The sequence below is a fragment of the Dermacentor albipictus genome, chromosome 2 (assembly GCF_038994185.2).
Source record: "Dermacentor albipictus isolate Rhodes 1998 colony chromosome 2, USDA_Dalb.pri_finalv2, whole genome shotgun sequence".
NCBI classification, from domain to species: Eukaryota; Metazoa; Arthropoda; class Arachnida; order Ixodida; family Ixodidae; genus Dermacentor; species Dermacentor albipictus.
The window spans coordinates 101,480,472-101,505,049 of NC_091822.1; the positions used below are offsets into that span (position 1 = coordinate 101,480,472).

At 46.1% G+C, this 24,578-nt stretch overlaps 1 protein-coding gene across 5 annotated transcripts in view; it reads left to right on the top strand.

Moving 5' to 3' along the window:
• The window catches only part of LOC135911663 (sodium-dependent high-affinity dicarboxylate transporter 2-like), a 74,270-nt gene that overhangs the window by 43,217 nt on the left and 6,475 nt on the right, over positions 1–24,578 (top strand). For 4 of the 5 annotated variants that reach the window (XM_065443996.1, XM_065443998.1, XM_065444000.1 and 1 more), the window contains 3 exons: positions 4,887–5,067; positions 7,341–7,493; positions 20,143–20,280. In XM_065443996.1, coding sequence (XP_065300068.1) covers positions 4,887–5,067; positions 7,341–7,493; positions 20,143–20,280 — 472 coding nt within the window. The remainder of the gene's footprint in view (positions 1–4,886; positions 5,068–7,340; positions 7,494–20,142; positions 20,281–24,578) is intronic. The other variant, XM_065444001.1, reaches the window with a different exon arrangement.

The following is a 24,578-nucleotide window of genomic DNA, read 5'->3' on the forward strand; positions in this document are numbered from 1 at the left end:
ACCCTCTTCTCTACAGCGTTTCTTCACTTACCTCTAAAAGCCCTAACCATCGTCGAATTGGCCTCAACGGCAACCGTGCCTGATGGCGACTATGTCGTTGCACCTATTCGTGATGTCCTCCTGGCGCGTGACATCTCTGTGCCTCACCCCGTCGCAACCCTTGTCGTTAATGGGATGTGTCTCCCCGTTATCAATTCCGGCTTGACGATGCAAGTGTTACCCGAAGGCATAGCGGTGGCCACGCTATGGTCAGGGACCGACGACCACGGCACTGCTTTTGCAGCAGACACGTCTCCAGATCCTCCTGATTACCCGCAGTATGCCTTGAGCCTCGCCGGCCCATTACGCCCCATGGTCGCTCCGGACTTCGCACGTGACCAAGCAGCCGCCCTATATCGCCTTTTGCTATCCTACCGCGACATATTTCACACTGACAATCGACCACTTGGTCAGACATCCCTTGTTAAGCATCGGATAATCACTGGTGATGTTGTTCCCATTCACAACCGACCGTATCGCGTGTCCACGGCAGAGCGGCAAGTTATTCAGCAGGAAATAAACGAAATGTTCCCCAGAGGCATTGTTGAGCCCTCGTGGAGTCCTCGGGCGTCGCCGATCGTGCTCGTCAAAAAGAAAGATGGCACGTAGCATTTCTGCGTTGATTATCACCACCTATACCTAATTACTAAAAAAGGACGTGTACCCTTTACCATGAATTGACGACGCTCTTGATTGTCTTCACGGTGCCAAATATTTTTCTTTCATTGACCTTCGATCTGGTCATTGGCAGATTTCCGTCAATGAGCAAGACCAGGAAAAGACAGCTTTCGTCCCTCCAGATAGCCTCTACCAATTCAAGTCGATGTCGTTCGGTTTATGCAATGCCCCCGCCACGTTCGAACGGAAGATCGACTCTCTGCTTCAAGGTATCAAATGGTCAGCTTACCTTTGTCCCCTCAGCGGCGTCCTTGTATTCTCGACTACATTTCAGACGCACCTTGAGCGCGTCGCAACTATCCTTGACGTCTTCCGCAATGCTGGGCTCCAATTAAACTTATCGATGTGTCACTTCGGGCGCCGACAGATTACAGTGCCAGGCCATCTCGTCGATGCTTCCGGAGTACAACCCTACACGGAGAAGGTTCGAGCGGCAGCGGCTTTTCCTGTACCTCAGTCTGTCGAAGGCGTCCGGAGTTTTGTGGGGCTCTGTTCTTATTTCCGACGGTTCGTGAAAGATCTCGCAGCAATCGCACGACCACTCACTGAACTCCTGAAGAAAGACGTGCCTTTTACGTGGGGCTCCCCTCAGGCTGCCGCCTTTTCACGCCTTATCACGATTTTCACCAATCCACCGGTCTTGGCCCACTTTGACCTGTTCGCACCTACAGAGGTCCGAAACGATGCCAGTGGTTATGGGAATGGCGCCGTCTTATCGGAACGCCAACACGGACACGACCACGTTATAGCCTACGCTAGCCGGCTCCTGAAAACTGCAGAGCGCAACTATTCCATCACCGAGGGCGAATGTCTTCCTGTCACCTGGGCTGTTTCAAAGTTTCTCCCATATTTATATGGCAAGCCCTTCTGAGTAATCACAGACCATCATGCGCTCTGTTGGCTTTCGTCACTCAAGGATCCTACTGGCCGGCTTGGTCGTTGGGCCCTCCGAATACAAGAATATCCCTACACAGTGACTTACAAGTCGGATCGCCAATACCAAGACGCAGATTGCCTCTCCGGCTACCCAGTCGAAGACGCGACCTCTACGCCTGATACTTACACCGACGCCTGTGTTCACTCTGTTTTTCCACTGCTCCTTGTCACCGACGAGCAGCGCCGTGACCCGTCCTTACGTGTCGTCATTGACCGCCTGGAATCATCACTCGCCGACAGTTCTCATCGCTTATTCGCACTTCAAGATGGCGTACTCTACGTATCGTATACTCTGCGTATCCCAACTGCCCTGCATTATTCCTTGCGATCCCTAAACACCTTCACTCGGCTGTTCTCCACGAACTTAACGACCTCCCCAGTGCTGGTCATCTGGGTGTGTCACGTACCTACGACCGGATCCGCCGACGCTTCCTTTGGCAGGGCTTACTCGCTCCTTTCGAAGATACGTAGCTGCGTGTGAGAAATGCCAGCTACGCAAGACACCATCGACGCTCCCTGCTGGGTAGCTTCAACCACTCGACATTGCCGCGGAACCATTCTTTCTGGTAGGTTTGGACTTACTTGGTACTTTTCCTCGTTCTACTTCTGGGAACAGGTGGATCGCTGTGACCACAGATTACACCACGCGCTACGCCATCACCCGAGCACTTCCTACAAGCTGCGCCACAGATGTCACCAATTTTCTTCTAGGCGACGTGATTTTATTACATGGTGCGCCGCGACAACTTCTCACTGACCGTGGCCGGAGATTCCTATTAAACGTTATCGCGGCCATCCGGCAGTCTTGTGCCACGAGGCACAAGCTATCCACGTCATACCATCCATAAACAAATGGCCTCACGGAGCGTCTCATTCGCCCTCTCACAGACATACTCGCGAAATATGTCTCTTCAGACTACACTGCCTCGGACCTCGCTCTACCGTTTGTCACATTTTCTTATAATTCCTCGTGCCCCGACACCGCCAGTTATTCCCCATTTTTCCTTCTGTTCGGCCGAGAACCATCGCTGCCCCTCGACACAGCCCTCCCTGTTCACGCGGCACCGACCAGTGAATATGCACTTGAAGCCATCGCCCGCTGTGCCCACGCAAGGGAAATTACCCGTGACCACCTTCTTAAATCCCAAGACAGTCAAAGGCGTTTGTACGACCAGCGACACCGAGACCTGCACTTCCCGCCTGGTTCTTTGGCGCTTCTGTTCTCTCCGTCGCGTCAGGTCGGCCTGTCAGAAAAACTGCTTTCTCGTTAGACAGGCCCATACCGAGTGCTTCGTGCCGTGACTCCCGTCACCTACGAGGTCGCACCAGAAGCCCCATTTGCTTCCCAATACAGTGATATCGTGCACGTTACACGTCTGAAGCAGTATCACCCTCCCAGTGATGACATTTAGACGCTCCGGGACGTCTCTTCTACCCCCGGGGAATTATGCTACACGCGTGTGGTATTTGTTTTTTTGAACGGGGCGTTTGGGCGCCATCACTCCAGAAACAAGAAGGAAGAACAAACTGGGCTCGCGCTGTGAATCTAACCAGTCAGCGCTGCAACCGCTATTGTAAATGTAACATTAAATAGTTGCACGTCTTACTGACTCGTCCTTCGCATAACACTGATATATTTTACAGCGATGCTGTTAATGCGAATAGAACCCTATTGCTGATGTTACCGAAAGTTCCAAGGGCGTACTTTTATTACGTGTCCTGCAACCACTTACAGAGTAGTCACTTTCTCCCAGTTTTCATTCGTTAAATGAGTCGTGCAGTTTTCTTTTTCTCTCTCTTCTTAGAGAACTATATGAAGCACGCTGTTTATATCTCGTTGAAGTAGTACGCATATGGTTTTCGACGAATGATAAACGTTTACTCTGTGCTGGTTAAATGTGGACTTACAGGAAGGTCTGTTTTAAAATACCTGTAGAAGATGCGAACATCAACTTAAATTTTAACAAGTGCGATTTGTGGCCAAATTTCTCCTTTCCTGGCTAACTAGAAGGGTTGCAAATAATTACCAAAGCCACATGATTATTGAATTTTCATTCTTCATACCAGGTCCGTAGTTGGTTTCGGTGATCTAACCAATATATCCTAAGAAATCAAGGTTGTTTTAGCCGACAGATGGATTTGGCGTACCTGGCATCTGCATATCTTGTAATCATCCTCTAGAAAGAAGCGACCGGTTAGGCGACTTGTAGATGTCGTATGAGCATGGCAATAGTAATGAATGATGTCTCGTCATGATCATAATGCGTATAATAACTCTGCAACTAAGGATATCATGAAAAATGAATGTCAGCTGCCGTAAATGGGGTAGGATGTGATTCTCTGCAGCAGTGTAGGCCTCTCCCATACCGTGGCCAAACGCATCTAACTTAACTGCCACACCCTCTACCAGATGACGTGGAGTGTGCGTGTGCGAAGTTAAATGCATGTGAATAAATTACAGCGTTTGGAAATAATTTCTTTAGCAAGTGCTCGAAAGCGTCATTGGCCATATTCCGCCCTATTTCCCTGTGTCCCGAGAAATCTCTACTTTACACAAAACTATGGTGAAAATAAGGGACACAATGTAGTTTATGTGCTGGTGAAATTCAAAGCGTTCACGTCAGTTACTGCCTCTGCAATAAATTACCTATTCAAGCACTCCACGCAAGTTCCCTGGAGGCAGATTCACTGGAATTTGGGTTGCGAATCTGCATGGTCACACAAGCTGAATTTTTTTTGCATGTTTTCAGTGGCTGGTCGTTTCAAAGCGGGTATCACACCACCCACTGGCGTATATACAATTGAGATACGGGCTACCAAAATGTCCGAACCTCTAACTATCATTTTTCATCTTCAAATCTTAAAAATCTTCATTCACAGATTTACCGATCGGACCAAAGCGCAAAAAACCTGGGGCTGCTTGCACGAACATTTATTAACGAAAATAATAACGAATTTAGGAACGCGTTCCTAAATGTTTCATATTCTACTCCTAGTCCGCACTAGAACGCGTTCTTAAATTCGTTATTATTTTCGTTATTAAATGATCGTGCAAGCCGCCCCTGGTCTCAAACAAATCAAATTAATATAATGTATTTTTATGGTATTTCGGTGCCCTCTGCGCTAAAGACAAATGCCACCATGTTATCGGCAGATTCTATACAGACACCGGCACCACAGTGTAGGCTGGTTCCGTTCAACACTTCACCCCTCGGCCTGCCCGCTCTTTGCAGGGATGTGGGCGACGCGACTCCAACGGCACTCGTCTTTTTCCTGCTCGCCTTTATGCCTGTCCAGGCACTGGAGATGGCTAGCAAGGACCGGGCCCTCCACTGGAAGTCGGTGCTACCCCACATTCCATGGGGACTGGGACTGGTGCTTGCGTCTGGAAACGCTATTGCATTCGCCGCCAAGGTGAATGGCTGTAGTTCACAGAAGACGAACATGCGTAACTTATATCTGTGCTGCAACTAACTTAATTCTTACAGGTGCGCAAACAAGGATCGCATTTTGGCTTGTTCTCCTGACCATGCCTGCACGCCTAACCTTTACATCGAAGCTCTTTATGGCTAGGTTCTCACGTATGTCGTCTCCGTGGACAGAGACCAAGAATTTTTCATATGTGGGCTGATCCCGAAGATAGTGCAATGCGGGGCCGACCCGCAGTGAAGGTGAAGCAGGCGTTAAGCACTCTCCTTACGTGGGCCGATCCCGAAGATAGTGCAATACCGGACCGACCCGCGATGGAGGTGCTGTTCGCCATTATGGGGCCCACATTAACAGCTTCGCTGGTCGTCCTTCTTCATAAAGTGTAAGGGCACTGACTTTTATTACCTGAACTCCTACAAACTAGCTCAACCTTTCGTCGTTTTAATTCCAACGTCTAGTCCATCATCATGCCCATGCCCATAATGTCACCTTTAAGAGTATTAAAAGGCCCAAAGGCGGTCTCTCGTCAAAACCGCATGTAATGAAAACATGTCATAGCATTATCGCTCATATCTTTGCAACTGCACTACCCACGCGCCTTTCTTAGGTAAGAGCAAATAAGCCATTACTCGGTCTGCATGTGTTGCGTGCACAGATGACGCCACTATTGCGGCACGCATGACGCAACCGGTGCTAAATTTAGCCGCATGCGTGAAGTTCAGGGAGGCGTAGATCGGTAGCATTGTTGTCTACCTGAGCTGGAATGGTTGCGTTTAAAGGAGCTACTACTCTGCTGGTAGGTAAAATTAATTAAACCAATACTGGTTCTCATCAGGAGCTATAAGCCCTACAAGTGTGCAAGTTGTTGCAAGAATATCATGCTTCCTTGGCAATGACTCCCCTGCGTTGGACACGTACCGTCAAACAAACAAACCAAAATGGCGTGGAATGATTCGGATAGCAAGACAGATGTATAAATAACCCCTTTTATCACGGTGCAGCGTCTCCGTCTCTAAACGGAGCGCCAGCGCTGGTGATTAGTGCAGGTGCAGGATATTCCAACCATCTACTAATGCGGCGGGCTCAAAGGGTGCAGTACAGGTTCGGGTCGCGACCAGTAAGAGGGACTTCTTACTACCGAACAGCCTTTTAAATTATCTGAAGTGAAGGCGCTAAAACGACGATGGACGAAGAAAGAACACACAGACACAGGGCATTTTAACCTGTAGCTTTTTAAATAAACCCCAACCCCAATACGAATAAAGAGCGAGCACTATACTGGCATGTGCTCGTGGTAGTCATGCCTTGATGGTCTTTCCAACGCTGTCCTTCCAACTTCGTCATTTGACTGTTGCCATGGTTCCGTCATCACGCTTTCTACGCTGACCCAGTGGCCCCGTTGTCTAGTCCCATGAACCACTAAGTATGCGCTCGTGACTGTGATGCCATCATGGCCGGTGCATCGTCGTATTTCAGATTTTTCATCAGAGCCTCGCCATGCCATCTTCGTCACGCCGGCATCGTCCCACCATCATCTTCATACAGTCGTCACGCATTCTTTGTTGTGCCATCACCATGATGCTATCGTTCTGTCGTCGTCATGCTATCGGCGTTACACCAATTTCATTATTTCAGAATTGTCGTCTCATTGCCTCCATGCCACCGTCGTCCTACCACTTTTGTCTTTCGGTGTCTTCTTTGTCGTCAATCCATCGTCGTCATAGCGTTGTTGTACGGTCGTCGTCATGCCGTCATGTTCATGGGCCACCTTGGCAAGCTAGCGCTATAATAAAGTGGCCCGACAGCGGAGACAGTGTATATGTTGCATATAGCGGAAGCAACTGGAGTCTCAGTATAAGCACTAAAGATTGTAAATAAGCTTGACTTCAGCAATAACGTGTGATACAACACTGCTTGAATGCTAATCAAATTTCCTTTTCAACGTGCTTCACTGAGTTTTGAACGTGACTCTCGGTTAACCGTGTGCTCAAGACTGTATGAAGTTATTACTCTGCAGCGCTCAACTAAGTGATCTGCGCAGCAGACTTCAAACACATTATTTCAAGATCAAAGTGGTTACAAACCGATCGCAGTGCGATGCATGGACGAGCTTGAAGAGTGCACCTGACGCTAGTGTAATCCCACTACTATTTATTTATATTGAGACTAGAACACATTGAGGGCGGCTACACTACAGATAGACCACTGTGGCACAATTTGCAAAATTTGTGCAATTACCGTATGATGTTTCGATGCAGAAGTGCGGACTCACCGATTCTCTGCTGGAGTGGGGGCGGCGAGGTCGCAGCCCGTTCACCTACCAGACCCTGCTAACAGTCGGGGCGGCTGTCCTGGCCCAGGTGGTGCCTGGTCACATAGACGACATGCGCATGCACCGGCTTCTCGAAACCGTTCGTACATTTCTCTATTCTTAGTAACCCAAGCAAACTCTCTCCTGTCTCTGCGCTCTTACCCACTCACCCCTTTGCTACACGTGTCATTTGAGAAGGGAAATTGCAAAAGGAAGAATGATCGTTCGACGACACGCTCCCCCCCCCTCCCCTGCAAAAAAAAACTACTTTCCAAAGTAGTGGTAGTTATTCCTTTATTTCTACCCTCCTTATAAGCAATGTAAGCCATTATTATTGTTTCTAGTAATCTTCAGTGTGAATATTTGGTAGAATGCACATGTAACCACAAAGCTTTTGGTGCGTGAAGTTAACTAAAAGTGGCCTATCCTTACCAGGTATTACCAGGTATATAATAAATGCAATTTGGCCTTGGCACCGAAAAGTTTGCATTGTATGTTCTTTTTTTCTGGAGTGCGAAGGTTCCCTGGTACCACGTTTAATTATTTTCTTGGTTCCATGCTCCGAAAGCAAGAAAGCTGCAGTTTTGGTAGCAGCGCAAGCGACAAGTACATTTCCTGCATTATATCTTCTTCATTTCTTCTCTTGGAGCATAGACCAATTCCTATTACAAGTCACTCACCATGTCTCAATTATTATGGCCATTTTTCGCGTTGCCATAAACTTTCGTTTCCACCGCACATCCTTTGCCTATGGTGCCTTCGCCGGCTGGTGCTGCTGTCCGCTGGGGTCGTTTTTCTGTGGACTAGCACTGTCCACACCTTTTTCTTTGCGTCGCTGCAAGAGTTATCACGCTAAATATTCACCTTTATATACTGAAGGTCCAGTCGTCAACGTTTCTCTCGTGTTGACGGTCCACTGGGCGAGTGTGGAGGCCGGGACTGCCACATGTAAATTAGAAGACCAGTCAAGGAGTCAAGGTTTAAATTGTTCTAATTATCTTGGAGAAGTATTCACTATGTTTATCATCATCATCATCATCATCATTTATTATTCCCTTAAGGGTCCCTTCGGGGACATTACATAAGGGGGGGGGGGGGAAACATCGATGTGAAAGTACCATACATCAGCTCAAAAAAAATGCAAACAAAGGGAATAGAAAAGTAAATAATAAACTGTAGAATACATCAGGTATAAACAGAACAATGAAAATATCTCAAAACTGAGTAGCAATAGATAAATAAAAAAAATACACGTAAATGTGGAACATGCTAAACATAAGTGGCAAGAAATAAGAAAAGGAAAAATAGGCGATGACAAGCAAGACGGATTGCCGGGAGAGGAAACGCGAGGAAAAGTGGCTATTTTGGGTTGAAATGGTCTGATAGTAACTGTCTAAATTTGGAGGGATTGGACTCTAAAACCACGGTTTCGGGAAGATTGTTCCATTCTTTTATGGCGATGGGGAGGAAGGATTTGTTGAAGGCGTTGGAAGAACCATGCAAACGCTGTATACTAAGGGAGTTAAACAAAGGGCGAGATGAGCGTATCGGAGCATGTAATAAGTTCTCGCGCAGTGCAGGAAAGTTAAAGTATAGTTTATGAAAAAGACAGAGCATTGCCAGTTTTCGGCGGAGTGCTAGAGGTTCGAGTGCGAGAGTCAATTTTATGTCGGTAACGCTGTGCCAGGGTGAGTACTGGGAAGTTATGAAGCGGGCTGCCCGGTTCTGAATGGCTTCGAGCGACTGACTCAAGTAAACCTGGTGAGGGTTCCATATGGCTGAGGCATACTCCATTTTAGAGCGGACGTATGTTTCGTATGCTAATTGCCTGATGGATGGAGGGGACATAGCCAGAGATCTTCGGATGAAACCAAGTGTTCTGGAAGTGTTTGCGCAGAGTTTCGTGATATGGTCCACCCAAGTTAGCTTGTTAGTTATTTCGACTCCTAGGTACCTGTATGAGTTTGTTACTGATAGCGCCGTGGAATTCAGCGAGTACGGGAAAAGGGTAGTGGAAAGTTTACGAGAAATGTGCATGCATTTACATTTTGAAATATTAAGCTGCATTAGCCAATCTGAACACCATTTCTGGATTTTGTTTAGGTCGTCTTGTAATGATTCCTGGTCGGTATTATCGGAGATGCGGCGATAAATGACGCAATCGTCCGCAAAAAGACGGACGGATGACGAAATCCCAGATGGCAGGTCGTTGATGAAAATTAGGAAGAGAAGCGGAGCAAGGACGGAACCCTGGGGAACTCCAGAGATAACGTCAGTAGTTTTAGACGCATGGCTGGCGATGACTGTGAACTGTGAGCGGTTAGTTAAAAAGCAGCGAATCCAGGATAAGATAAGAGGGTCCAGTGATAAGCATGCAAGTTTACACAATAGACGTTGGTGAGGAACGCGGTCAAATGCTTTTGAAAAATCTAAGTAGATGACGTCTGTTTGGAATGAAGAATCTAAATTAAGGTGAAGATCGGTTGTAAATTCGAAAAGTTGGGTTTCGCACGAGAAGCCTGCTCTGAAACCATGCTGCTTGGGGAAGAAGAAAGAATTGTGATCGAGGTGATTAGCAATATGGGAGTAGAGTATATGTTCGAAGAGCTTACATGAGATGCATGTTAGTGAAATGGGGCGATAATTAGAAGGGTCAGTGCGGTCGCCGCTCTTAAAAATTGGCACAACCTTGCTTGATTTCCAGTCATCCGGAATTTGACTGGTATTGAGGGACTGGGTGAAGATGAGCTGCAGGATTTGGCTTGTGAAATGTTTCGTGCCTCTAAGTATTTTAGCAGGAATGTTATCAGGTCCGGGTGCAGTGGACGGCTTGAGGTTATCAATGAGCTTTGAAATTCCCTCAGATGTGATGGTTACGGGTGGCATTGGAATAAAATTTAGGCTCGGTAAAATAATGCTCTTATCCGCTGGCTCGTGGGTGAAAACTGAGGTGAAGTAGGAATTCATCGCGTCTGATCGCTCGCAAAGCGGAATGTCTGTGCCGTCTTGTCTTTTTAAAGATATGTTATAGGAGCTGTTTTTGTTGGGCTGTAGCAAATTCCAAAATTTCTTGGGGTTAACACGCAATATTTCTAGAAGATCGTGACTGTAGAATTTTCTTTTGGATGACCGCAATAATCTAGTGTATTCGCGAAGGATGCCGAAGTATTTTTCCCATGTTGCAGGGGATCCGGAGTTATTGGCATTACGGAAGAGGCGCTTCTTTTTTCGTGATAGCTTACGCAGCGAGTTAGAATACCATGGCTTTGCGGAATCCCCGCGAATGCAGATGAGTGGGACGTAGGCGTCTATGAGCGATACGATTTTGTGCTTAAAAAGACACCAATTTTCGTTCACGGATCTGGTAGCCATGGACGCTTGAAAGGTGGTGAAAAAGTGTTCCAAGTCGGAGTTTATGCTCGCGAAGTCAGCCTTACTGTAATCACAGATGTATTTGATGGATGGTTGACAAGGGGAGACTTCAATCGTCAGGTTAAAGAACAAGAGATTGTGGTCACTCAGCCCACTGCAACATGAAAAGGATTGGATTAGCTCAGGACTGGATACAAGAATGAGGTCAAGAATATTTGAGCCTCGTGTTGGCTTTTTTACTGCTTGGGAAAGGTTTGAAGTCAGGACCATTTCAAGGAAATCTTTAGATTGGCGAGATGACGCAGTAAGAGCCTCCCAGTCGATGTCCGGGTAGTTAAAATCACCGCAAAGTATTAGATTGGCATGAGGAAAACGGGATTGCAAGTCTTGAACTACAGAGTGAAGGTCCGTAATAAAGGAATGATCCGTGTCAGGTGCTCGATAACATACAATTAGTATATTGGTACAATAGGGAAGGCAAATTTTCAGACACATTATTTCGCTATGGCTGCTTATCTCGAGTAAAGTGGATGAATAAGTTGAATTCACGAGAGCAAGAATGCCGCCTCCCCGGCGATCTACTCGATCTCGCCTGTAGATATGAAAGGACTGTTTGCTGTGGAGCAATTCTGAATCGTTAATATCAGGTGTTAGCCAAAATTCAGTAAATAAAGCGATGTCAGTTCTATGGTCTTCGAGGACGGCCTCAACTGTTTCTTTTTTTGGCAGGTAGCTTCTTATATTTGTCAGTAGGACAGAAATTTTGTTAGTTTTAGCTGTGCGCAGGCATTCTGACAGCTGGACCTGTGGCAGGGAAGTGCCGCACGGCACCCGCGTTAACCGCTATGAATGAAGTTCTACAACGGCATCTGTTTCGGCGTTGTAAGTGAAAAGTTTTCTGCCGATAACCAACTTATCAAAGCGGATCTTAAATGAAGCGTTAGTTTGTTGGGCATAAGAAAAAAGCTTTTTCCGGGCTAGCCGAACTTTAGCCGAGTAATCCTCACGAACTGAAAATGGGGTTTCTTTAAGTTTCTGTCCTGCAATTAGAATTCTTGATTTATCTTTGAAGTGTGCAAGCTTAACTATTATTGGGCGGTTTTTACCTAACTGGAAACGACCTAGGCGGTGTGCACGTTCAATATCTTGGCTACCAATTGAAATACCCAGGTGTTCGGAACAGAAGGAAGTAATGTGGGCCTCAGACTGGTCCCAGCTTTCGCCGAGTTCGTCCTGAAGTCCGAGGAACAATATGTTTGTGCGTCGCAAGCGGTTTTCAGCGTCGTCGCACTTGTTTGTCAGTGCTTTAACGTCTGAAGCAAGCTGGCCCAAGTCGGTGTTTGTTACGGACGCAGCTGCTTTTTCTGGGTGTGTTTCGATAGTTTTTTCGAGTATTTCGACGCGCGCTGAAAGACGATGCACCGAGTCTTCAATGTTCGTTTGTGCGGACCGGATCAAGGCAAGCTCGGCAAGTACGGTGCTCTGAGCGGATTCAATACGAGATATGGCTTGGTAAATTGTTTCCAAAGACGACGGAGTATCGTTTCCGTTAGGGCCGGGGTTTAGTTCGACATCACCAGATAAAACAAGGAGAAGAGAAATAAGGTGGGCGTTGAGCAAGTGGAAGCAAGCGATACACAGCATCCTTTGACAACACTCGATGGCGTCTTTGGGGCACGACACCGCTAGCAGAAATGGGTTGCTAGAGCGACAGTACGTGGCACAGGGAAGATAACTAACCTGCAGCAGATGAAAAAAGGGCGTCTGCATGACGAGTTGCGATGCGGTGGCGTGCCCCAAATGACTCCAGTGGTACAGCGGCTTATGTAGGTGCCGGATTCCCGCGCTTGTGCCGGGTTGCCAGATGGCAGACTGGTCCACCGCTGGAAGCAGCGGATGCAGGTCGATGTGGTCGTTGTCGATGTAGTTGTCGCCAGCTGGCAGCCAAGCAATTTCGTTGACGTCGTGTGGCCCAAAAAAGCCTGAGCTTTCGGTGTTGGAGCATGAAGTGGTGGGGCCCCATATCCAGATTGCCTGCAGCAGATGAAAAAAGGGCGTCTGCATGACGAGTTGCGATGCGGTGGCGTGCCCCCAATTCAAGGATGTGTGAATTTGCTGCAACAATATTTCGCTTATTGTAAGATTTCGTTTTCCGAAGGCTTCCGCGGTCGGGGTTGCATAATTAGGCAGGAAGGCACCACGAACTAAGAATGACGAAGATTTGATGCCTAATTTTGTTTCTTCCTTATTTATTTCCTTATTTGTTTGTTTGTTGCTCGGTTTATTGGTTGGTGTTTTTTCATAAGAACAGATGTACATTGAAAAGGACATCAAGAAAAAAGGAATTGGCGGTTTCGTCCGAAGTCGAAGCACTAGTAAGGCTTAGAGTTTCGCATCAACTCCTTGGACGATGTTGTAAGTATACACGGGTGCAAGTGCGCGTGGATGCGCCATATACTGGTGCGCCAGAAATTTTTCCACCCCTAACGGCTCTAACACGCCGTGTAGGGTCTGTAACGGCATCGCACAGGGCTCAGTGTACGCTGCCTGTGAAGAGCAGCACCAGTGAATTCACATAGCTTTCATATCGTTGGCTGTAACATTTGTAGCGGCGTGACTATAGCGTCCAAAGCCGACGAATAAGAGGGCTCGCGTGCAGATAGCGCGAGGATAGAACACGGTAGCGCGCCCGACATGAGCGGCCACTCCCGAGATCCCGCTGCACCTTGGCTGGCCGGCCTAGACAAACCGTGGCTTTGGCGGCTAGCTCTTCGCGCCGCCTCCCACACATTGTTTTCCACTTATCGATAGACTTAGATTAGTTAAAGGGGCCCTGAACTGCTTTTTGTCCAAGGCGATAGATGCATATGAAGTTATGCTATTTCGGAAATGCTTTGCCGCATAAAGTGCTGCAACGCGTTCAGCAGAGGCGGAGTTATTGGCAATCAAGCGGCGCCTTCGAGGTGCTTCCACTCCTCCTTCAGTGCCTTGCACTGTGAAGGCTATGGTGGAGCGGGGCATGCGCAGAACGCTCCGTTTTCTAAATGTCACCGTGGTGCGCAGTTCGAATTCAGGTGGGGATATTAACATAGATGCCACTACTTCCAATTTTAGTACCTACGACGCGCTTAACGTATAAGCCAAAAGCCGTTGCCTTCGGCGAGCCGCAGTTCGCTTAGACAGTGGACTCGTGGCGGCCCTCTGCGGCGGCAGCGATATCTACGCTACGTAGCAGACCATAGCTACCGACAGCAGCCGCGTAGGGGAATCCGCTTTATTACGAAACAAACCGTGGAGGAGAAACTGACTTGTAGTGATGTCAGCCGTAAGAGGTCTACTGCTATACCTCACGCAATAAAACTACGTGCTGAACTTGCCAAAATCTTATACCAGTAAATGGTAACACGAGCACAAACAGCATGTCACAAAAAGCAATTTCACTAATCACGATCAAATAATTAAAGTATCGATAATTCGTTGCACAGACGCGTACTATGTATACATACACATTGAAACACTAGTTGGTAATAAACGCTATGAACATTGCATATCGATAAGAAAGCCAAGCATGAAAATAAGAATTGTTTCAACGAAGCTATTCAAACGTTTTCATTTATGCACTAGACTCCGCTAAAGTGGAACCTGGAGTGAACAAAAAATTTGCTCCGTTTATCAAAGAGAGACAGAGACAAGAGAGGGAGAAAAGCAGCGAGGTTAACTAGACTTTGGCCAATTTGCTACGGTACACGTGGGGATGGGAATGAGGGGGGAGTGAAAGAAAGAGAAAAAACAAGAGTCTTCACCACACTTTCACAGTTACCAAGACAGATGCAGCATATCTAAAGTCGGGCACACAAGTGTGTCGCCTTCAGGTATACTGTAGAAGAGCTCGAATGGCTGTCTGGTCTGATGAGTTTTGAGGCCAGGCCACAGTTTAATTTAGGCGAAGCACACGAAACTCACCGCGAATCTCTTTATTCCAAGAGAGTCTCGGCGTTCTCGCACTACTATGGCAAAAAAGGGGACTGTATCGAGCCCTCCTTCTAATATTGACCGCAATTACAGGCCCTACCATACCTGTGAATTTGGGTATTCGCTAAATAAAAAGAACCGGCTCTTTTGGAAGTACGCAACTGAGACGAGTAACGAATTATATTAGAATCTACACAAACTACGGAAGGAAATTAAGGTGACAATCCAACGGGCCAAAAATAACCACTTTATCTCGGGTGTATAAAATGATTCTATCAACTATAAATAATTGATGTCCCATTCAACGCCACCGAGTGGTCGTTCGGGTGATGAACTCCTCGCATTCAAGCGAGCGCGTTGAGACGCTTGGCACGCTTTGATTAGACCTTACCGAAGTGCACATAGAACGCAGGCGAGAGCTTGCACAGACCAGGAAGGTGCGGGAAATGAAGACATTTCACCAAAGTGACTGCAATGCTTTCGCATTCTCACGCGTACACAGTCTTAGGCTCTCTGGCGGTTTTCTTTTTTTTTTAGCGTAAACGCATTCCCAACTCCTCAAAGGTCTAATCACATTAATAATCACATTTATAATTACTAATAACTTCGATAGTCACTCAAACAAATACAGTGACTGCACTGTGCAGAAAGACTCCACTTCGGCTCAATGACGACGATGATTTATTGGCACCCTATTTGAAAAGGGACGGTGACACCTAGCCTGCTTAAGTTACTCAGGTACGCTACACGTGCTTTTCACTACAGTATTTATTGTATATGGTATATTCCTGTATACATTAAGTGGATGTCAGCGCCGTGTCTCACCGCTGCATGTGATTGACATTCCACGGAAAATTGTGAGAACCATAACGTCATCTTCAGCCGAGGGAAGCGCTGCACTGAACTTGGTAAAGTGTAGGAAGTGCATTGAATAGAGGATGGCTTGACAATGTGGGGTTAAATTTCCGAGAGAGGAGGCAGGGTGGTCAGGTGCGCTGTAGTATTTCGGGCGGCGCTTCCGCTGAATTCTTAGTTTGTTGCCGAGTGTAATTCGCACCCGATACTTGACTGAGAAGTGCGACATTCCGAAGCGCTAGATAGGCCCATGTTAGATATTGTCACGTGGTGGTGACGTTAAGAACACAGTAGAAATACTGTGAAAGACAACACTAACCTTTATTGGGCGAACCTGTGCCCACAAAACAGGTTACACTTATAGCGCAACGATAGCGGCGAACACAGTCAGCGATCGTCGAAAATCTGAGCAGCGGGTCAAGCGCGTCGGCTTTTATAGATCAGTCATGGAATGTTCCAGATTAACCGATGGGACCCGCGTGCCTTCCACAAAGTTCTGCACTATTCGCGTCGCGCATACATGCAATCAGATTACACAAGTTGCGGTGAAAGACAGTGGAGGGAACCATTGATAACATTGCAGAAACTTCTTTTACATGCAGGCGCGTCCTGCGCTGCACGATAACATTTGTAAGGCGGCCAAACGTGGTCGCCCGATAAAGATAAGTACACGTGTCAATATTGTCAAGTTCGGCAACGGTTAAGGAGCACTCATGCAATCAGGCACACAAACGGAGACGCGGAGGCGGATGAACAGATTTTGGGGGCGTACCTGTGCCCAAAATCCCCAGCAACGCTTATCTCGCAAGAAAGTCGGCGATTGTGGAATCAAAATTGAAGGGGCTCGCGGCCTTTCGAGATTCATATTGTCACGTGGTAGTGGCGGTGAAGAAAGAACACAGTAGCAGTACTGTGAAAGACAAAACTAGCTTTTATTGGGCGAACCTGTGCCCACAAAACAGGGTACACTTAAAGCACAACGATAGCGGCGAACACAGTCGGCGATCGTCGAAAATCTGATCAGCGGGTCAAGTGCGTCGGCTTTTATAGAGCAGTCGTCGAATGTTCCAGACTAATCGTTCGGACCCGTGTGCCTTCCACAAAGTTCTACACCATTCGCGTTACGCGATGAAATCAGATAACACAAGGTTCGGCGACAACAGACAGCCAGGTAGAAGCATCGATAACTTTCCAGAAACATCGGATACATTCAGGCGCGTCCCTCGCTGTGCGATTACAGTTGTTAAGCGGCGAAACGTGGCCGCCCGATAAAGATAAGTAGACGTGTCAATATATGCGCAGAAAGTTGCTGATGACAGTCACAAGGCATAAAGAATGGTTGCCATAAGTTAGATCTATTCGAAATGGTTTCTATGAAATTTCTGCCATTAGCCTTCCACATTTGGTCCAACATTTTCACGCCCCGCCCGCTTCGCCTGTCTGTCAGGCAACGTCGCGTACACTGCGAGAACTCCCCGTCTCGTATGACGTGCTCGCACTGATTAGACATGAGTAGAAAAAAGAAATGGGCTCTTACTAATTTTACGCCTTTTTCACCATTGGGCATCTTTACCTAGTCAAATTTTTTTACTCAGGGTTCGCCCACTTTGCTTCTCTGTCACACGACATCAGACAACCTAGAGAACTCGCCACGCAGTAAATATGCAATAGTGTGCCAAAGAAAATTGATTTTTTAGAGACTTTACCTGGGCACTGGCCCGGCCGCTGCCGACCGCTCTGGCTCTAGCTACATGGAGCTACGTTTCCTGCATAAATTAAAAAGCACTTTCGGTGGACATTTAATGCTGTAGAGGCCTTTCTGCGTGTACATCACAGCGCTCTGTCAAGTCTTCCTGACGGAGGACCTGTTTTAGCGGCATTTTTAATTCCCCGTGGCACGCCACCTCAAATTCTGACCAGGCACCACCAGGTAATCAGAGGGGAGCGAACCAATCGCACGCGCCGACGATGCTCCCAACCGTGCGGTTATCTATACATCCACGTGCCAGCTCGGACCCACCAAATCCTTCTCTACTTCTGTGCGCTTGGCTTCTTGTCAGTCAGTTAGATAAGGAAAAAGAAACTGTCAAGGTAGCCAACGCTATTCGCTTTGAAAGCAACCAAAAGTGACCGTTTATAAACCAGAGTATTTGATTGGACTGTTCAAGCGGCGGTCAGGTCACCGCCTTATGACTACGTCAGCTTTTACGTCAATTTTGACGTCGGGACATTGGAATAAAATCAGAATAGAATAGTTTAACGCTATATAGTCCCCGGTTGTCGAAAGGACTGGAAGCGTCGCGTTGGAGATACACTCGGGTGGGGCAATGAGGGCGCAGTTAGAGAACAGTGTACGGCGCCTCGAAGCGCGTGGGCAACGAGACAATTCGCGCGTCGAAACGTATCACTGTAATGTTACACTTCAGAAGCGATAAAAACTATAAGAGATCGAAACAAGCATATCGAGCAGCAATATATAGCAGCGTACAAATGTATTGAAAGAGCTGACATAGTGACACAAACTATAGAAATACAAACTATACAAACGAGGAGAAGATCCCGAGCTGAGGGAGCGGGAGGCCGAAGCAATCCGACACTGTTACGTGGGGGTACCTTAGCGTAACGAAGATTAGGTGCACGCAGGACAAGCTTCGCCTAGCCCCATTTCACGATAAGGGAAGGGTCGGTCATTTTTTCTTCTTTTTTTTTTACACTTCGCCCTCATAGCTCTCATTTTCATCTGACCACTCGCTGTGAAAGTGAAACAACGGTGGAGATGGAGCATATGTAAGGCTGGTGCAGGAACAGGGCACATGTGATCAGGCGAGGGTGACAGACGCCTAAGAGGAAAACGGTTATTCTTCTATTATATACTCTTGCGTGTTACCGCAAGTATCAACTGCGCCGTGGCTCAAGAATGGGTGCAACACTCCCAGATAGATTCCCGCACAACAGGCTTTGAAAAAAAGTCTGCCTTAGTTATTACTGTCCCGTCTCAAACTGAGTGCCCCATCGCCGAGTGCGAATCCCGAGACGGCGATTTTTAGAAGAGTGAAAATGAACTCTTGCGTAGCGGGAGACGTTACGAAATCATAGCCCGCAGCTTATTGCTACCTTTGAAAAGAATGATGTACAATCAGCGCATCCGCACGAGGACAGGACTCTGCTCCCGTGGAACTCGTTTCTGTTTGAACTCATTCCGCGATAAAGAAAATTTTAAAGATAAAGTAAGAAACTGTGGTGAGCAGGTAACTCTTCTTCACGAGTCTGACGGCCTACGTTGTTTTAGCTGCACGAAAGTTTTCGCAGGGAAGTTCAACCCTCCGACCGTCGAAAAACTCAACGTACAAGAGTATCCGTGTTTCGTCTGTCGCACTTGCTACGTTGCACGTGCGTTATCGCAAGTAAAATCTTATCATATTAAAGAGTGCTAAAATTCTTTTTTTTTATCCGTTGGGGCATACCTTTGCCCCAGTGGTAACCACCGTGCATTTTTGCGCGAACTTCTTTCTATTAACGCTGCGCTGCCATAACTTTTACGTCACTAACGGCATACACGTATGAGCGTGACTTGAATGTAGTGAACGCAGACAATTGGAAGAACGGCAGCTTACATAAAATTGACAATGGCTATTGTTGGAGGATCAGATAAGCTTTGTGTAGGTTGCCGTGAACGCGACCACGACCACATTTATTACGAAGGCAGACGCAAGGATGAGCGGAGCGGCTAGGGCTGCTGGTAGCAAAGGCGATGGTGTCACCTTGTTGTTCTTCTTCTTTAGTGAAATAGCGCAATTCCCATGGGAACTCGGCCATGAATAGAGTGATTAAACGAATACTATCGTTGGTTGCTTTTAGCGAAAAATAGGGTGAAATGCAATTAATAGCTTGTAAACGCCAAATCAAGTGCCAACTGTTACATATGTAAGTAATAGAATATCTAAATATTGCAATAAAAGATTATGCGAGTATAAAGGAAAGGAAGAACAATTTTAGCATGCATGTTGTTGCGCTGAAAATTACAGATCGTGACACAAACGTTCCTGTGGCTATAACCCGAATCGGTAACCTCAAGAAAAAGGGTTACGGAAGAGTCAAATTCAAGCCAAGATTTCGAAAGGGTTTTTCCAAAAACATTTTCTTTGGAATATGAAACGCCGACATGCTAAAAAGAAATTCTGCAGGGATTCACTCTCAATTCACGAACTACACAAAGGGTGACAGATGTCCATTCGCTTTTCTCTCTTCCTCTTCGTTGGCGGCGCGGCCATTGATGATTCGCGGTACAGCTCCAAAGGGTGTTTAAAAAGTAAACGTGTAGTCTCTATCTATCTATCTATCTATCTATCTATCTATCTATCTATCTATCTATCTATCTATCTATCTATCTATCTATCTATCTATCTATCTATCTATCTATCTATCTATCTATCTATCTATCTATCTATCTATCTATCTATCTATCTATCTATCTCTTTCTCGCTCTCGCTCGCTCTCTTCTGTGGAAGTCCCAACGTATGCGGAAGATGCGCCGTTTCGTGCACTCGCAGGCTTACATGGACCGCGTGCCTCCGTTGTACTACGCCTGGCCGGTGTCCACGGCTTCCTGCTTGTCCTTCGTGCTGCCCAGCGCGTCCTCCGCCAACATCATGGTCTACCACTATTCCGACCTGCTGTTCACGGACATGGTCAGGGCTCTGCTGCGCCGCTTCCGCTTAGCTCTTTAGGCATATTGCGTTAAATATACTAATCAATCAGTCGACAATAATTTATTTACCAAGCCCAGGAACAACTGTAAGGACTGAACGCTGGCGCACGCATACACACAAAAAAAGTGCAGGGGGACGTCAGTAAAAAAAAAATCCCTACAGAACAATTTCGAGAAAAAAAAAAGGTGTACGTACAACAACACGCAACGTGAATGCAAAAGAAAAATGAGGACAGTTGAACAACGGGTAGAGCTATGACACAACAATGCAAAGCTCGAAAAAGAACAAGGACAGCGAGTTATGAAAACTATCGAGATCGTAAAAATAAGCGTTATAAAGACTCAGTATACCGTGCGCGCTTGAGTGCTGGTGATGACAGGCAGGAACGCGGAAAGGTCAATGTTTTCTGGTGATATTGCGCGGAATACGAAACATGACACAACTGAGGAGTTCTGGACAAGTGTGGATACCGTGAAGGAGTTAGAAAAGAAACAGACGGTAAGTGCGATTATGTCTGCAGTGAAGTAAGGGCCATGACAATAATTAAACAGTGCTAGAATAAGGTCCAGTGTCCGTTTTAGCAAAGCAGTGGTGATGTGTGCTTGGAAAATTTTCCTGGACCTAATATATAATGTCCGACGACCGACGCGTGTTCGAGATGAGGAAGACAAATTATTGCGTACACCTTGAAGAACGGTGTAGGAGAATTTAATTCCCTTGATAGTCTGCAAACAGAGCCAAGACAGCGCATACCCTGCATTGCAACACGTTTAGTGTGAGCGGAAAAGTGTAAGGTTGCATCGAAAAGCACATGGAGATCATTGATTTCACAGACCTTATGTATACGCAATGGTACAGCACCTACAGAATTATAATACTTGCAGTTTTGCGTCTGAAAGTCGATGACTTTGGTCTTAGCAGAATTCAAAGTGAGGTTATTATCTTTGCACCATGTAGAAAAAAAAAACAGACCAGACAGCACGATGATGTTGATGTCATCGGTGTATAGAAGGAATGAATTCAAAATAGAGGAATGAACATGGGGCATCATGGGGCTGACGTGTCGATGGGATCGTCCTCTATCTCGCTTGGGAGGACCACGCAGACGCATGACTCCTCGCCAGCAGCACGGCGAAAATCGCAGGGGACACTTTACCACCAGACGTGCTACGGCGCAGCGATCACGTCAGAGGCGTCCCGCATCGGATGCTGCACCTAGGAATCGCGCTGTGAGCGGAAAGAGGCGCCGCGTCGCCTAAACACGAGGGTTCGAGTGACGCACGCTGGAAGCTGAAAGAGGAGAGAGCGAGAAAACTTATTAAACGCAAGGGTATTGGGGTATCCTGCACTCAAACGAGACGAGGGGGAGAAGCAGGCGAGTGGCGCGCCACCTGTCGGGGCAGCGCCGTACATTGCGAGGAGGGGGTCTCCTATGTTTGCCGCAAGATGGCTCTGCGTGTGCGCCAAGCGCAGAAGAAATGTAGCGGAAACGTACTTCGCTACACATTTAACTGCGACTTCTGTAATTTACATGCTCATAATTACCTAGATACACCGCAGTATAACTTTCTACGGCAAGATTCTAAGGCAACACCACATTCACTAGAGGCGTTTTCGTCCTTCTTTGAGCCATCGAACTCATGATTGAGTGGTAGCGTCTCCGTCTCACACTCCGCAGACCCTGGTTCGATTCCTACCTCGCCCATCTTGCAAGTTGTTTTTATTTATGAATTCCCTTACAAAAAAAATTGTTGAAAGGTTATTGAAATATCATTGGTCAACGTCAACAAATGACCTTGAAAGATCATTGGCGAATTGTTGAAACATCATTGAGGAAATTGTTGACAAGTGTTGATAATTGGCCCGCGACATTTTGTCGAAACATCATTGTGGCCTCTCAATTTGAAAGATCGTTGGCATATCGTTGAAACTATGGTGTATTTCACTCTTGAAAGCCCATTGAAGCAGTGTTGAAGATGTGTTGTTTGTCAATGTTGAAAGCCTATTGAGGTATTGTTGAAATGTGTAGTTTGTCAATGTTGAAAGCCCATTGAAGCATTGTTGAAGCTCAAAATTGAAAGCCCATTGAGGTATTGTTGAAATCTGTTGTTTGTCAATGTTGACAGCCCATTGAAGCATTGTTGCAAATGTGTTGAGCCTCAAAATTGAAAGCCCATTGAGGTATTGTTGAAATGTGTTGTTTGTCAATGTTGACAGCCCATTGAAGCATTGTTGCAGATGTGTTGAGCCTCAAAATTGAAAGCCCATGGAGGTATTGTTGAAATGTGTAGTTCGTCAATATTGAAAGCCCATGGAAGCATTGTTGCAGATCTGTTGAACATCAACACAAATTACGTTGAAAGCCCTTTATGCCCCACTGGGTATTTAGCAGTCTAAACCTGCACTTACCTTAAAATACTGCTGAGCTATGTTGCATATAATTACCTTTGATGTCACGGTGGCATGTCTGCTGTGAGAGGATAAGGATAAAATTTAAATACAGGCATTTTGTACCGCAGACCTCTGTCACCCTGGGCTCAAAAGCATGCTCCTAGATTGCCTGTAATAAACCGTATTGTAAAACTGCTAGCAGTACTGTTATGCCACTTTTTTCAATTGTCAGAGTGAATGGTCCTCCGAAAAATAAAAAAAAATTACTTAAGAGTATGTATGAAAGCAAATTTTCTCAAAAATTTTCTCGTTGTACCTACTCAAAATCAAGCAAACTTGAAATGGTTTGCCATAATGGAACAGTTCTTGAGAAAATTGTTGGGTGGTTTGGCATGAAATGACTTAAGCTACTTAAAAAATATATTAATAAGGAAACACTATCCTTACTGGAACCATATCAAAAACTAACATAAAAATGTAGTGAACTATAACAAAGCACAGCACTTGTATTCTGGATTGAGCAATCCAATGTGGGCTTCTCAGGAGACTAGCATAATTAACATAAATAAAATTAACATAAAAATGTCAAGGCATAGGAAGGCACAACATTTGTATGCTCATTTGAGAAATCCAAATTGGGCCCTTCAGGAGACTAACATAAAACATAAAAATGTCGAGAGTTACAAAAGCAGAACACTTGTGTTTTGGTTTGAGCTGTCCAACTTGGGCTCTTCAGAGGTGAAGGGGCAGGGGCAGTTGCTTCAGGGGCAGGGGCAGTTGCTTCAGGGGCAGGGTCCCATGCGAGAAGCGAGGCCAGAGTTCTTTACATAGGGCATGTTGGTACCAGGAAATTTGCGACACGTCAAGCCTGCAAAAACAAGCCAGAATAAGTTTTAAAAAGCAACTTCCACATGCAAGAGAATGGCATGCAATATGCCCTTGTTACAATGAAATTGATTTATGTATTTGTGTTGCTTTATTCCAATTTTCCATGGGTACAGCTTTACAGCATGACCATTTAAATTTATTTAGTGTGGCACAGGACTCCACTAAGTGTCAAATGCAGGAAAGGGCAAAGAGGAACAAAACACTGTAGCAATATAACTTTATGAATATCTTCAATGTCAAAGATGTGAACTTTGCTTGCTGATAAACAAAATGGTGAAAAAAATTCATGTCGTTCATAAATAAACCTGAACTGACAACTAAAATTATTTCTTGTAAATTTCATAATTAAAATGTGCAGCACTTCACTGTGCTTTTCCATGCTCTAAATACAATAGTGTCATGTCACTATAATTGAGTGTAGCTTCATTTGATGTTAGGTTTCCTGAGTTCACATGCAATCGGAACGTACTTCTCGCATAACAATGACTTAGGACTTTCCACATTAAAGAAGACACTGCTTACAGCGAAGTATGTTTTCTTCCTCAACGACTGAATTACTGTTACAATGAGGATTCCGTGTAGTTGTGCGCCAAACTGCTTAGCATGACACATGCAGAATGTGACAGATCCGAAGAAATGCTGTCTTTTAAGAGCCATATGCCATAGGACTGACTTCTTTAACCCTTTTAGGGTTCACTGCCATACATCTGTCACTGTGATGGAACGTTCTGAAAAAATTTGCCTTTTCAGAACAAAGTGTTGCCTAGCCTCCCACTGGAGGTGCTGCAACCTTCTGAGACTTCTAGAAAATATTCTTATAGTGCTGTCGCTCCTTGGGTTTCTCCCAAACTGATTTTTCACTTAGCTCCTTGGTGTCTGTCATTGCACTAATTTGGGAGTGCTGCCACAAGTTTCCGTAAGTTTCATTACAGAAAAAATTATGCTGCTTTATCCTGCATAAAACAATAAAACATGTAAAACTGCAAATACTGAAATGG